This window comes from Mangifera indica, chromosome 12, assembly GCF_011075055.1.
Source record: "Mangifera indica cultivar Alphonso chromosome 12, CATAS_Mindica_2.1, whole genome shotgun sequence".
Lineage (NCBI taxonomy): Eukaryota > Viridiplantae > Streptophyta > Magnoliopsida > Sapindales > Anacardiaceae > Mangifera > Mangifera indica.
This window is the reverse complement of record NC_058148.1, coordinates 8,592,017-8,604,814: the sequence shown is the minus strand read 5'-3', so window position 1 is coordinate 8,604,814 and position 12,798 is coordinate 8,592,017. Positions and strand designations below refer to the sequence as shown.

The 12,798-nt window shown below is 29.3% G+C and overlaps 2 protein-coding genes and 1 non-coding gene across 6 annotated transcripts; 1 reads left to right on the top strand and 2 right to left on the bottom strand.

Annotated features, from left to right (window-relative positions):
• Positions 1-6,633: 6,633 nt before the first annotated feature.
• On the bottom strand, positions 6,634-6,848 carry LOC123193786. The gene has a single exon (XR_006497148.1). It is a non-coding gene; the product is annotated as a small nucleolar RNA U3 (small nucleolar RNA).
• A 388-nt stretch (positions 6,849-7,236) lies between these two features.
• On the top strand, positions 7,237-9,855 carry LOC123192469 (tyrosine-specific transport protein 2-like). Of its 3 annotated transcripts, none has more exons than XM_044605035.1 (8): positions 7,237-7,386; positions 7,485-7,716; positions 7,805-8,195; positions 8,276-8,413; positions 8,523-8,682; positions 8,931-9,084; positions 9,327-9,467; positions 9,584-9,855. In XM_044605035.1, the coding sequence occupies exons 1-8, from the start codon at positions 7,265-7,267 to the stop codon at positions 9,776-9,778; spliced, it is 1,533 nt and encodes a 510-aa protein (XP_044460970.1). In that variant the 5' UTR covers positions 7,237-7,264; the 3' UTR covers positions 9,779-9,855. The 3 variants fall into 3 exon arrangements, with proteins under 3 accessions (XP_044460970.1, XP_044460972.1, XP_044460971.1); XM_044605037.1 differs by having other exon boundaries at positions 9,327-9,480; positions 9,584-9,716; XM_044605036.1 differs by having other exon boundaries at positions 7,285-7,393.
• A 226-nt stretch (positions 9,856-10,081) lies between these two features.
• Positions 10,082-12,239, bottom strand: LOC123192470 (V-type proton ATPase subunit G 1-like). 2 transcript variants are annotated; one of them, XM_044605039.1, is made up of 5 exons: positions 12,093-12,115; positions 11,136-11,251; positions 10,767-10,833; positions 10,566-10,666; positions 10,082-10,443 (listed from the first exon to the last, which is right to left on the bottom strand). In XM_044605039.1, exons 3-5 carry the CDS (start codon positions 10,813-10,815, stop codon positions 10,300-10,302), a joined length of 294 nt encoding a protein of 97 aa, XP_044460974.1. In that variant the 5' UTR covers positions 10,816-10,833; positions 11,136-11,251; positions 12,093-12,115; the 3' UTR covers positions 10,082-10,299. The 2 variants fall into 2 exon arrangements, with proteins under 2 accessions (XP_044460974.1, XP_044460973.1); XM_044605038.1 differs by lacking the exon at positions 10,767-10,833 and having other exon boundaries at positions 12,093-12,239.
• Between the last annotated feature and the right edge of the window lie 559 nt (positions 12,240-12,798).

Below are 12,798 nucleotides of genomic sequence, written 5' to 3'. Positions count from 1 at the left end.
GTATTAATATTAGTATTACTATTATTAAAAAATTAATATATATTTTTTACGGCGTTGCAATTTGACAGCGTTTATTTCAAAATTAACGGTGGCCAGTCTGTGACAGAGGGCTGTGGATCGGAGGGCTGGAATGGATTGTAAAAATACTATTGGTCCGTGATGGACAATCTAATTGGGCATTGAAAGATAGAATGAGGGGGTTGTGGTTACGCGTGGACCCCGTAACAGGGACCGTCGGCGAATGACTGGGGGCGCACTAATTGTGTTGATTTAGTGATTATTAATTAATTTATTCTGTGAACATATTGGTGGTGTTGTTGATTAGATTGAGCGTAGCGTAGGTGGGGTCTTGTATACAAGGTCATAAATAAGTGGCATTAGAAATCTAAACAATTACGTAACTTTTAATTATGATAATATTTTATTATTGAAAATAAAAAACTATTTTAAAAATAAATTATTTAAAATATTATTATTAATAAATTATTATTATATTTAATAAAATTTAATAAAAATATATATATAAATAATTATTATATTTAATAAAATATAATAAAAAATATTCAAATATTATTTTACTTAAATACTTATGCGTATAATTATTTAAAATTGTTATATTAATTAAAAATAAGATTATTTTTTTCTTAAAAATTAATAAATAAGAAATAATTATAATAAAATTATGATTATTTTAATAATTTTTTAATACTTAATGTGATATTAATTTATTATCTGAATACTTGAAAATTATCACTTATATTATCTAAAGATAAATTATCAAAATAATTTTTTACTACTTGAACAAATGTTCCCTTAAAATTACGGTCGTTTCGTTCAAGTTCATCTATTGTTATTTTGGTAGCTTATCTTCTAATATTAATATTATAATGATATCATTATTGATTAATTTTATAAGATAAAATAATATTATTTTAATAGATATAACAAATATAATAAAAAATATTATAAAATAATTATAATATTTAAATAAAATAATATCTATTTTTACAGTAATATAATAAAAAATTACTTAAATCTATCGTACCTTAAGTCACAAAATTGCTCTCTCTTCATACACCAAAAGATAAAATCTTTAAACTTATACGCTGACCAAAACTAAAAATAAAGAAAAATTATATTTATTTTTACGTTCTGTATTCACTTAGTCAAATATAAATTCACCAATTAAGATATAAAACTTATTTATTTACCCAATTAAAACTAACATATAAGATAAAAATATGAAAATTTTTCATGATTTTAACTGTAGAAAGGTTGACCGAACCGACTAAGCACTTATTTAACCAATTTATTTTAAAAAAACTAATTGATCAAGTGGTTAACCAATTATCTAAACATCTAATTAATTAATTTATTTTTAAAAATTAATTTATTAGATACTCAGTTAGTTGATTATAGCCTGTCAACTCTAATTCTTTGAATATCTTTTTTTAAAAATTAAATTAAATTAAAAATAATTATATTTATATAATAAAATAAATTTTTTATATATAATTATTTTAATTAACATCTCAAATGTTGGTGGTAGTTGGCATGGAAGCGGAGGCATTATTGACTATGTCTGGAACAGATGACATGGAATTTCAATTGACCGTTTTGTTGGTCTATTAAAGGGACAAAACAAAAATAAAACGAAAACAAAATCAAAATGAAATCCGCAACACTGTGGAGAAAGGTCTCTGGTTGGAATAGAGAATGAGAATGCCTATTCATAATCAAAAGTCCTAATTTTGTGTGAAAAAACAGTCGGCGGCACCGTCAAACTATTTTCTCCCTATTCTATTTCAAAGGGTATTAATTATATATATAATTTATATATTAATTTGTATGTAATTAAAATATATATAATATTACTTGTGTTAAATAAATATTGATTTAGTTTTTAATAATGATGTATTATATGATTAAATAGTTTTAAATTAATAATAAAATAATTATTAATTAATATATTTTTTATATATTAATTATTTAATTTGAGAATATCCCCATTCTTTAAAATATATATAAAAAAAGATCCTCATAGTTATATTAATAAAACAAAAATAATAATAATAATAAATAGGGGATTTAAAATAATTTTATGGGATTTATTACATTTGTCAAACAAACGACTCAAACCCTTATAAAAAATAAAAATATATGTAACAATTTCAAACAGATTTTAGTAGTTTTCAAAAATCTATAAATTTTTATGAAATAAACTTCAAATTTTAATTTATTTTTATTACTAAAAAGAAAGCCCCTAATAATGTTCTGCACTAATTTTTTTATAATCTTGATGAACTGTTCATATGAAAAATGGAAGCTTAAACTTCTTTTTTTTTTAATTTATGAATAGTTTTTTTTTTTGTAATGAAGAATATTATCCTAATTGAATTATCATTTTTAAGATTGAACTAATCTTATTGAATATTACAAATTCTAGATTTAATAACTAATTTTATAATTATTAAATCAGATAAATTAAGAGTTTGATTTTGATATATCGACTTTAAAGAGGAGGCCCTGGGGGTTGATCAATGGAGCGTTGCTGAACCCAAATGATGAAATAATTAGAATTTCAGAAATAAATTGATTGAGACATTGATCACCTTATCTCAAATCTCAACCAGTAGTTTAGTTGATAAAATGATAAGCCATCTCTATTATGATTCCAATTTGTGGATTAGTGAGTTTACTATTTTAACCTTGATTTTTCCAGATCAAATCGCCAATAATAGAGCGTGATTACGACAACTCTAAGATACCTAGTGTTGTCATTTCTCATCAAATTAACATCATTAATAACGAATCAATTGCTTGTAATTGAGATTTAAGTGCTCTTTGCAAAGACAAAAGTGTAAATAAAGCAATAAAGTTGTAGTGCATACAAAAGTTGTCTCATTAGAGCCTTTCAATTTCAGGAATAAATGAATTTATTGAATGACAGAATGTCTCAACCATTCGAATATCGATAAAATGATACATACATATTTGTAGTACATAATTTAAATATGTAATATTTTTATATATAATTAAATAATTTTAAATTAAAGATAAAACAATACTCAATCACATGATATCATATTATCTATGTGCCCCTTAGTTAGCAAATGTGGGAGCGAGAAAAAAATAGTATAAAAATTATATAGATATAATACGACAAATGAAAAAAATACGTTTGTAAAAAATTAATCAACAAATTTGGATATGAAAAAGAAACGAGATATGTATATACGAGTTTAATATGATACATTATCAATAATACGTTTTTAAAAAATGACAATATCAATTATAATTTTAACACTTTTCATAAATCTTCTAAATAAAAGTTTAAATATAAAATATCTAATTGACTATTAAACATAACATAACATAATATATAATCGAAATTCAATCATCACTAAAATATTATGATTTGTTGATGTTTGAGTTATGAAAATTAAACATGTATATGAGATCTATAGAATACCTTCATAATGTCGTTGAAAATTCGAAATATGCGTTAGGGATTTAGATAACAAGAAATTGAGTTTTCTGTTTTATATAATTATAGTATTATGGTAATTAATTAAAAATATAAGAGACATTTTCGTACTTTAAAATTTTTTTAAAAAAGGAAAATGATTAAAATTGTAAAAATACGGGGTTAACACGTTTTGGATTTAAAAATTCAAAATGACATGTTTAATATGCAAATTAAATAGGAACACGAATAATACGTGATATTAATAATTAAATTATATACAAAAAATATATACACATAACATTACTTTTCGAATACTCACTTTCCATGTTAGGGTTACTATACTTTATAACATGTGCAATAAGAGTTACACATGTATTTTCTTTTCAACAAAATAAATAAAAAGTTTTAAAGAATGTTAAATTTGGAAGAAAGGACAAAATTTGTAATAAAAATTGTTTAAGTTGTTGCAAGATGGAATAGGTTTCTCTTAATGGTGTTTTCACTTTTTCTATAAATACGTGTACTTGTTTAGTAGTATACAGCTTATGATTTTTATTAAAATTATTAATACATAATTATTGCATAAAATTTAACCGTAATATTATATATATATATTTTTATATAATTTAATAATTTTAAATTAAAAATAAAATAATATTTTATCATATAATAATATATTATATATATAAATATATTATTATATATATATTATTTTATTTTTATTTAAATTATATATAAAAATATATACATATAATATTACTTAAAATTTAAATCACCATGATTACGTGATTGCCAACCTAAACCTTTAAATAACTTTGAATTAAAAAAAGTTTTTGACAGAAACAATAATCTATAATTCTAATCAACGGTTAAGTTACTTGTATTGTTTATTTTAACTAAAAAGCTTTGGCCAAAAGACTTATTTCCACCTCAAGTTTGTTGAACCTCGAAATTGGTATCCATTAAATATTAAAAATTTAAATTTTCACCCATAAACTATTAAAATTAACAGAATTAGTTAGTTATAAAGGTAAAATTATCATTTAACTAGTAATATATTTAAAATAATAGAACTTTATGATTTAGAAAACGAATAATTTTTCCCTAAGATAAAACTAACAATTTCCCCTGCGAGGTTTTCATTTCTCCCCTTGGTGACCTTCTCCCCTAGCAACATTCTCCCCCAGCAAACCTTGAGTCGACATTTTCTAAACCTATAAGAAAGATAGATAAAATTTTATTATTTTTAATATATTACTAATTAAATAACAATTTTATCTTTAAAACTAACTGATTATGTAAATTTTAACTGCTCATGGGAGAGAGTTTGAATTTTTAATATCCAGTAAGTACTAGTTGGAGATTCAACAAACCTTGGGTGGGAATAAGTGTTTTGGCCAAAAACTCTCAGAAACTTTTTGGTTATCATTAGAACTATAAGGAGATTTTGTGGTTTGATTATACTTTATTTAGGGCTTAAAAATTTCCCTTAATTTTGATTAAATGACAAATATCTCCCTACAGTTAAGCTCTAGACTTTATTTGTTAAATAAACGGCCAGAGGGTAATTAATTAATTGTCTGTTGTCTCATTACGGTATAATTCTTAATGACTTACCGAGGTAAAGGGAGTTCTAGAAACTTTAATTAACTCTATTATAAATAAAAGGAAAAAAGAAAATAGTAGTTAATCCTGGTCCCTAAACTTGAGAAAAAATCGATAAATTGATAAATAATATAAAAAAAATGTAAAATTACAAATATTCAAGAGTAGAGTTTTTATTAAATAGAGAAACATTTAGAGTAGGTTCTGTTTAGATAATATTTTTTATTAAAAATAAAATATTATTATAAAAATAGATAAATTATTTAAAAAATTATTATATATAAATTATTATTATATTTGATAAAAATTGATTGATATTAATGAATATTATTTTTGGTTAGATGTAATATGAATTGAAAAATAAGAATATTTTCATTTTTAAAAAATTAAATATAAATAAAATTAAAATTATCTTAATAATTTTTTAATATTTAAAATAAATATGATAACCTCATTACCTTCAATATTATTTTTGCCATTTGCCTTTCTTTCATCCTCCCTCCAGAACTCGCATGCCCCTTTTTCATTAATCTCCAAATCTTACACCCTTTTGACCTTTTTGTTCCCCAAATAAGACAAACCATTCTTCACATTTTACAGCCATTGATTGACAATTGTTTGGGGTGATGGGCTGCTCTTTTTTCCTGCCAAAATGGGCTTAAATGGGTTCATTTGCGACCCTTTTGACATTTTCATTGAGACTTAAATTCCCAATAGCACAACATAAATTTTATTTATTTATTTATTTAATATATAAATATATATTAAATAATTTTAAATTAATAATAAAATAATATCTAATTAAATAATAACATAAAAAATATATATAAATTTATATATATAAAATGTTTCGGGCCTTTTAATGATTAAAATGTTCTTCATAATTTCACTATGATTTAGAATTCTTACTACGGGAATCCCAGTAGAAAAACATTTAAGATAGTTCATTCCTAAACAGATTTACTGAGGCTTAAATTTCCAGAACACAACATCAATGGTTTTTTCACGGAAGGCTCAATGATATAAAATAGATAAAATTTCCAGAAATACAACATCAATGATTCGGTAACTTCAGTTATCATATAATATAAATTTACAAATTAGATCAAACTGATCGGTTTAAATGGTTGGATTATCATCCGTTAGTCAAAAAGCTTTCGATTTATTTAAAATTTATTTTTAGAGTAAAAACAAATTGAATCGAATAGGTTAAATGGTTGAACCCAAAAAAAAGACCATTGATCAAACAGTTTAACTGACAATTGAACCAAAATGCCCCTCCATCGGGTTGATGTCCAGTCTAACTAAAAAACATTGTTATAAAGCTTGAATCTTCATCACGATTCTGAAATATTTACCAATGGATTATTGTCATTTGCCAGTAAAAAAGGTTATAGTTTATTTGAAAATTGTTTGTGGAGTAAAAATGCCCCCTCCGTCGGGACCACGGGTTGACGTCCGGTTTGGTTAAAAAACATTGTTACTTAAATCCTCATCACAACTCTGAAATATTTAACATGAGAATCCCAGAAGAAAAAAGCAAGAAAAAGTGATGTGGGAGTCTGTCAGATAACCGTTTGACCACCCCAGCCAGAGTCTATCTAGCTGAGAACGATCCTCTACTGCCCCAGTGATCGGAGAACCAAAGAGGCTGTTAATCACGCTCTGATCAGACGGTCATAGTTCATCCACCAGACTTGATATCCTGTCTCCTTAGAACTCAAGGACACAGAGGTACGAGCCTATAGAACAGATCCTGTTCAAGTAAGGTCGTATCCATGAAGCCTCACATCAATATATAAAATCACTTTGATTTTGTTGTGCGTTAGCAATGTGGGACTCTGTTTCTCACGAGAACTCTGTCAGTCTCTGACACCCGGAACCATGTTTCTATGCCCACTTGCCCCAGCTTTCTGTACAAAAGGATTTCCAAGCGTTCATAATTCACTTCGAAGAACAAATGAGTTTCATTTTGTATTTATAATCAATAAAAATGGTGACAGTCTGACTTCAAATAAGTTCAGTTTTTAAGTTTACAATCAATGTTTGATGCATTACTCACATGATAAATAAAGTATCTTGTGTGGTGGTCCATATTTGATTGTCCAATAATATTGATTCTCTCTGGGTCCATTTCCCAGATATTTGGGGAATTTGCATTTACAGTCCATTCATTTTTCATATCTATTAATGGATTTACAGTGCATTGTTTCTTCCTCCTTGCAAACCAAAACTCAAAGAAACATTAAGATCACTCCACCATGGACACAGACTCATCAAAAGTTTACAACAAATTGCTTCAAACTTAGATTGTATGATGTAACTTTCCTTTTCTCTTGTTCTCTCTGGCAATTTACTTCTTGTATTTCTAATGATATAACTATGCATTAGTTTCTTTTCTTCTTACCAGAAAATACTTTCCTTGTGTGTGCCAAGGATATAATCAAAAGCATCAGTTGTTGATTTCTAGAAAATGCTATGCAAAAAAGGCTAAGAAAAGTCTTATTCAATTGGAAGAAGAAGAAGAGCCCATCAAAGTTGTTGAGAATGAGAAGGGAACTGTTGCAGGCGCAGTTGCTCTTGTTATCTGTACTAGTATCGGTTCAGGGATTCTTGCTCTTCCACAGAAAGCTTCTCCTGCTGTAAATGACACCCTCTTTCTCTTTTGCACAAAAATTTAGTCTCATTGACACACTGGTCAAGGATGCTTAGTCCTACTTTACACTGCAGGGAATTCTTCCAAGTTCGATATTGTTGATAGTATGCTGGGGATTTCTCCTAATTGAAGCCCTTATACTTATCGAAATCAATGTGAATTTGCGTAGAAAGATGAGGAAAAAAGAGCAAGAGAATGAATTAGAAGTCATCTCTATAAGGACTATGGCTCAAGAGACACTGGGAGACTCGGGTGGAACTTTAGCCACCATTACCTATGTTTTCTTGGGTTACACTTCCATGATTGCATATTGTTCCAAGTCTGGTGAGATCCTTTTTCATCTCATCAATCTTCCTGAATCAGCCTCAGGCTTCTTATTCACTGCACTCTTCACTCTGCTTATCTCCATTGGTGGGACGCAAACAACCGATCAAGTTAATCAGTGGCTCACTGCTTCCATGATAGGTGAATTCTTGCAGTGTTCATCTAATTTGTGAGTGTTAAAATTAATGCAATGTTAACCATGTGAAGAAATTTACACACAGGTTTGTTATTAGCAATTGAGGTGGTGGCAGTTGCTTTTGGAGGATGGTCAGGATTGGATGGAAGAGGGGATTGGGGAAAAGTTCTAGCTGTAATTCCTGTGATAATTTTTTCTCTGGTTTATCATGATCTAGCACCACGTAAAAATCACTACTCTTGTAATTACAATTTTAAGTCTGTTTGAAAAATGGAATGTGACTCCTGGCCCTGGTTGATGCTTTTAGTTTTATTTTTTGGCTTTTTGGACAGCTCTTTGTGCTTATTTGGGTGGTGACCTTGCACGATTGAGGGCTTCAGTTTTGCTTGGTAGCCTAGTACCATTGCTAGCATTGCTCATTTGGGATGCCATTGCACTCGGCCTCTCAGCTCAGACTAACCAATTTGTTGATCCTGTTGAATTGCTTATGAGGTTAGTTGATGACTGCTGATTCTGTCAATGAATTACTAAATACTGGGGAATTCTCCAATAAGGTTAAAATCATAGCAAATGCAAAAGAAAGTTTTCTTGGAGGAAAACTGCTAAACTTCAGATTGCTCGAGTCCCCTAAAAAGAGTTTGAATTTTGCTGAAGTGCTTCTGCTTTTCAGTCACTGCTTCTGCATTTTTCAGATAATTTTGACTTCAGAAAACTAAAGTCCCATAATAAACTTGGTTCAGGGCGAAATGGAGTGGTATTTCATTCATGGTAGAAGCCTTTTCACTTCTGGCAGTAGGAACATCAATAATAGGGACTCTCCTTAGTTTCTCAGAGTTCTTCAAGGAGCAATTAAAGAGACTCTCCTGGCATTCTCCCTTTCCACAAGTGCCAAAGGTAGTTATAATATAGAAAAACTATGCTTACCCACTTTGAGTACAAAATAGGTATACATTTATATGTGTCATCACATGATTGAATATTACTTTATTCTTAATTCAAAATCATCAAAATAAGTACCAATTTGTATACTTAAAATGGGTACGCATAGATTTATTGGTTCTAATACCATTTCCTTCTCAGTCTTTACATTTGTTTACTGGTCTAATATCCTTTCATATTATGTTTAATTCTACCAGGAGTCAGAGGCCTTCACTGGGCTGAGGAACTGGTGGGGGAGGAATGAAATCAGCTTCACTGCAATGGCAATGGTTATTGCTCCAACGCTCTTCATCTCAACAACTGTTCCCGATGCATTCTCAGCTGCCACAGACATTGCTGTAAGTTTTTAAGGTGCAGGCAACAAAAAGCATCATTCTAGTTGTTTTACTTAATGCCATCATCTGAAAGATTGAATTCAGCCATAGCCTTTCTGATAACTCACACTTTTCTGTAGGGGGGCTACTGTATGACAATGCTATATGGAGTTCTACCTCCGGCAATGGCATGGGCATTGCATAGTGAGCAACCACAGGATGCTGATAGAAAGACATTATCAAGTGTAAAGCCTTTAGTTTTTGGCGCAGGACTACTAGCATGTTGTATTATGGTGGAACAAATCTTTCGGGATTTTTCTGCATTTCATTCGTAGAAAGGATAAACTAATGAAAATATTAAATGTAAGGTGACTACGAAACTGATTAAAGAATGGCACTGCAGATTGTATGAGTCCTGTTATTTGATGAGATCAGATGGGAAAATCATAAGTTCAAAGTATACTGCGTTCGAACATAGCTGTATAGAAATCAAAATTTAATACACATCAGAATCGCGAATCAGGGTGAATCTAATATGTTGCTCCAAGCCTCCAACTCCAAGTTCCCGCAGTCTTTGATCATAGATAATGGGTGCTATTTATAGTTTTGATGAAAATTCTGTCATTGTTGAGATTTGGTATCAAGAAGCAGCTATCAGTATTTTTTATTTCATAAAAGATGCAGATCCAACCAACCAAATTTGCCTCACAAATACAGTTGAATTGAGACAGAAACGATAGAAAAGAGACAAAAAGAAACTAAGTTAATGTGGATTGGGAAACAAAAATTGAATGAAGATATGCAGATGTGATGAAGCATTTAGGTCACTTCGTCCATCAAAGCTTCAGACAAGATCCTAGTTCTTCACAGTAGTCACATACTTCAGCAGCAGCTGAATAACAGCCTGGGATATTTTATTGGCTTCGGTTTTCAGGTTTTGGATCTTCGTATCTGTTTCTTTCTCAAGTCGCTTCACATTAGCTCCTGAGTCCCCACTACTCTGTTCAATAACACATGTTTAGCATTTGTATGACAGAAGAATAAGATCAAATTGTCAGATGATTTTGGCCTTTCTCATTTACAATATTTAGAATCAACTATCTTTCCTTAACCATCTCATACCTCTGAAAGCTTTTTCTTAAAGTCGACTTCCATTTGAGCACGAAATTGAGCAACCTCCTTCTCTGCCTCGTCCTTGGCCTGTTTTAATCTAGCCAGTTTTTCTGAAAAAGAAGCAGAAGCAAGCATTGAGGCCAACACTGACACAGTACTCAATTATCTAACCCAACTGGGAGATTTAGCTTTCATGGAGAATGTACTTACTCTTTACAAAATTTATCCTTTTAGGAGCTAACATCCCAGTGAAAACCATTCAGAGCTAACATGTCCTCTAGGATCATATGGCCAGGAATCATAAATAAGAAATGGCTAGTGTGATTGTGAAAAACAAGATATATCACAAAAACTATATTATAACATTCTTTACTTCATTGCATACTGATGTTTTTATTAACTTTTCCTTGATTTGCTTTATTAGTGTGGACGATTTTTAAGCAACCATGTTAATGTGCAAAGGTAAGTGAAATAACATTATGTCTGACAAGTATGAGTGTTTTAAGTACAGTATGTAAAGCTTTATAGAAATAACGTTTTCCAAAGACATAAAAAAGTAGGGAAAAAGATAAGGCTTACTGTTTCTGGCCGTATTAACAATGTGCTGAGCTTCTTGTTCTGCAGCTAGAAGCAGTTGGATTCCATTCTGTCCCCTGCCGGCTTCCATACTTGCTATAGTTCCTAAGACAGCTACACTGAAATACAAAATACAATCAACAGAAATACGTTAAAATTTAAGAGTTTTAATAGAGATAAGAACTAAAGTTCATCTAACACAACAAATAGATATGAAGACCATTTCAATTATTAGTTTGCACATTAAAGGAAAGTTCTTCATTTAACACAATAAATAGATATGAAGACCATTTCAATCATTAGTTTGCAAATAAAAGGAATTGCACAAACTAAAATGAATAATATCCCATTCAAAACAATTTCTTTCTCGGCAGCCAAAAAAAGAGTGGCAAGTACTCTAGGAACAACAGCACCTAAACACAGACATTAAATTTACAAAATAATCAAAGCCAAAAAAAAAAAAAGAAAGATTGTAGGTTCATATCAGAACCAATTAAAGCAAAACATAAAAATCAAGAATATTCCCAAACATCCATCATGCACATTGGTCATAAAGCTGTTTGATATCAAACCACACAAAGTATTGATCAAGTATAAACCAAATCAGATCACTAGATATTACAAAATCGCATGCCTTCATTACAAACAGAAAAACAAAATTCCCATAAATGTTCAACATTAAAGGAACCCCATTAGCATATCCATCAATTTGAAAAACTAAACAGCTAAATCACGGCATAAACAGCAGAACCCATATACATTTTCAATCAAGAATGAAAATCAATACTTTCGTCTTAATTATACAATGCCAGACAACAAAATATATCACGAGTTAATGGCACTTAACAGAAGATTTACGCGAGTGAGTTGAAAAATAAAAACAGAAAACTACAGATTTAGGATTGCAGATGCTGTGAAAATAAACAAAGACAACAACTTTAACGAAGCAGATGGACGTACCTGAGGAAGCGGTATTCGTGCGCAGTTACGATTTAACGTGAAATGAGGTGCGTTTGAGTTCGGCACCCTGAATTATATGTACTGTCATGAGAAACCAAGAATTTGTTTGTTTCAGTTTTTTGGAAAATATCTTCAACCCCCCAAACTTTAAGGTAATTCTCGATTAATCATAATTTTTTATTAATTTGAAGAAAAAAAAAAAAAGGCAGATCTGGTTAAATGCAAGTCATGTCACAAACGATAAAAGGGGTAAAAGGGGCTTTTATAATTTACAAGATTTTAGATAGTATAAGACACTAGCCATATATGATCGAATTTAGTTCAACCCATCGTGCTAAGTTCTATCAAAAGATAAATTGTGGCGGCCTATTATATTATATAATTTATTACTTTTATATTTTTAATTTTTTGTTTTTGCATTCATCATATCGATGTGACCCATGAGCCGTACTTAAAGGCTTTTAATACAACTCATACAACCAATGAGTCTTTGTATGACCTACAAAATTATAGACCATATCAATATGAAACATGCACTCTTTTTAGGTTAATGTACTTATTCTCATCTAATCTCAAGTTTTTATTATTTAACTATAAAAATCTTAAATACTTACTCATAGTTAGTTAAGTCTGTTAGTTTCAAGAATAAAATTATTATTTTATCTGTAATATTAAAAATAAATTAAAATTTAATCGTCTTTTTCTC

What these genes read in the sequence shown, in the direction of transcription:
- LOC123192470 (XM_044605038.1), bottom strand. Translation starts at nt 11,223, where the DNA reads ATGGAAGCCGGCAGGGGACAGAATGGAATCCAACTGCTTCTAGCTGCA. An exon ending in TGTTAATACGGCCAGAAACA is followed by an intron (nt 10,667 to 11,135) that starts GTAAGCCTTATC and finishes CTTCTTTTTCAG; the next exon opens with AAAAACTGGCTAGATTAAAA. An exon ending in TTAAGAAAAAGCTTTCAGAG is followed by an intron (nt 10,444 to 10,565) that starts GTATGAGATGGT and finishes GTTATTGAACAG; the next exon opens with AGTAGTGGGGACTCAGGAGC.
- LOC123192469 (XM_044605035.1), top strand. Translation starts at nt 7,265, where the DNA reads ATGGATTTACAGTGCATTGTTTCTTCCTCCTTGCAAACCAAAACTCAA. An exon ending in AATTGCTTCAAACTTAGATT is followed by an intron (nt 7,387 to 7,484) that starts GTATGATGTAAC and finishes TCTTCTTACCAG; the next exon opens with AAAATACTTTCCTTGTGTGT. An exon ending in GCTCACTGCTTCCATGATAG is followed by an intron (nt 8,196 to 8,275) that starts GTGAATTCTTGC and finishes ATTTACACACAG; the next exon opens with GTTTGTTATTAGCAATTGAG.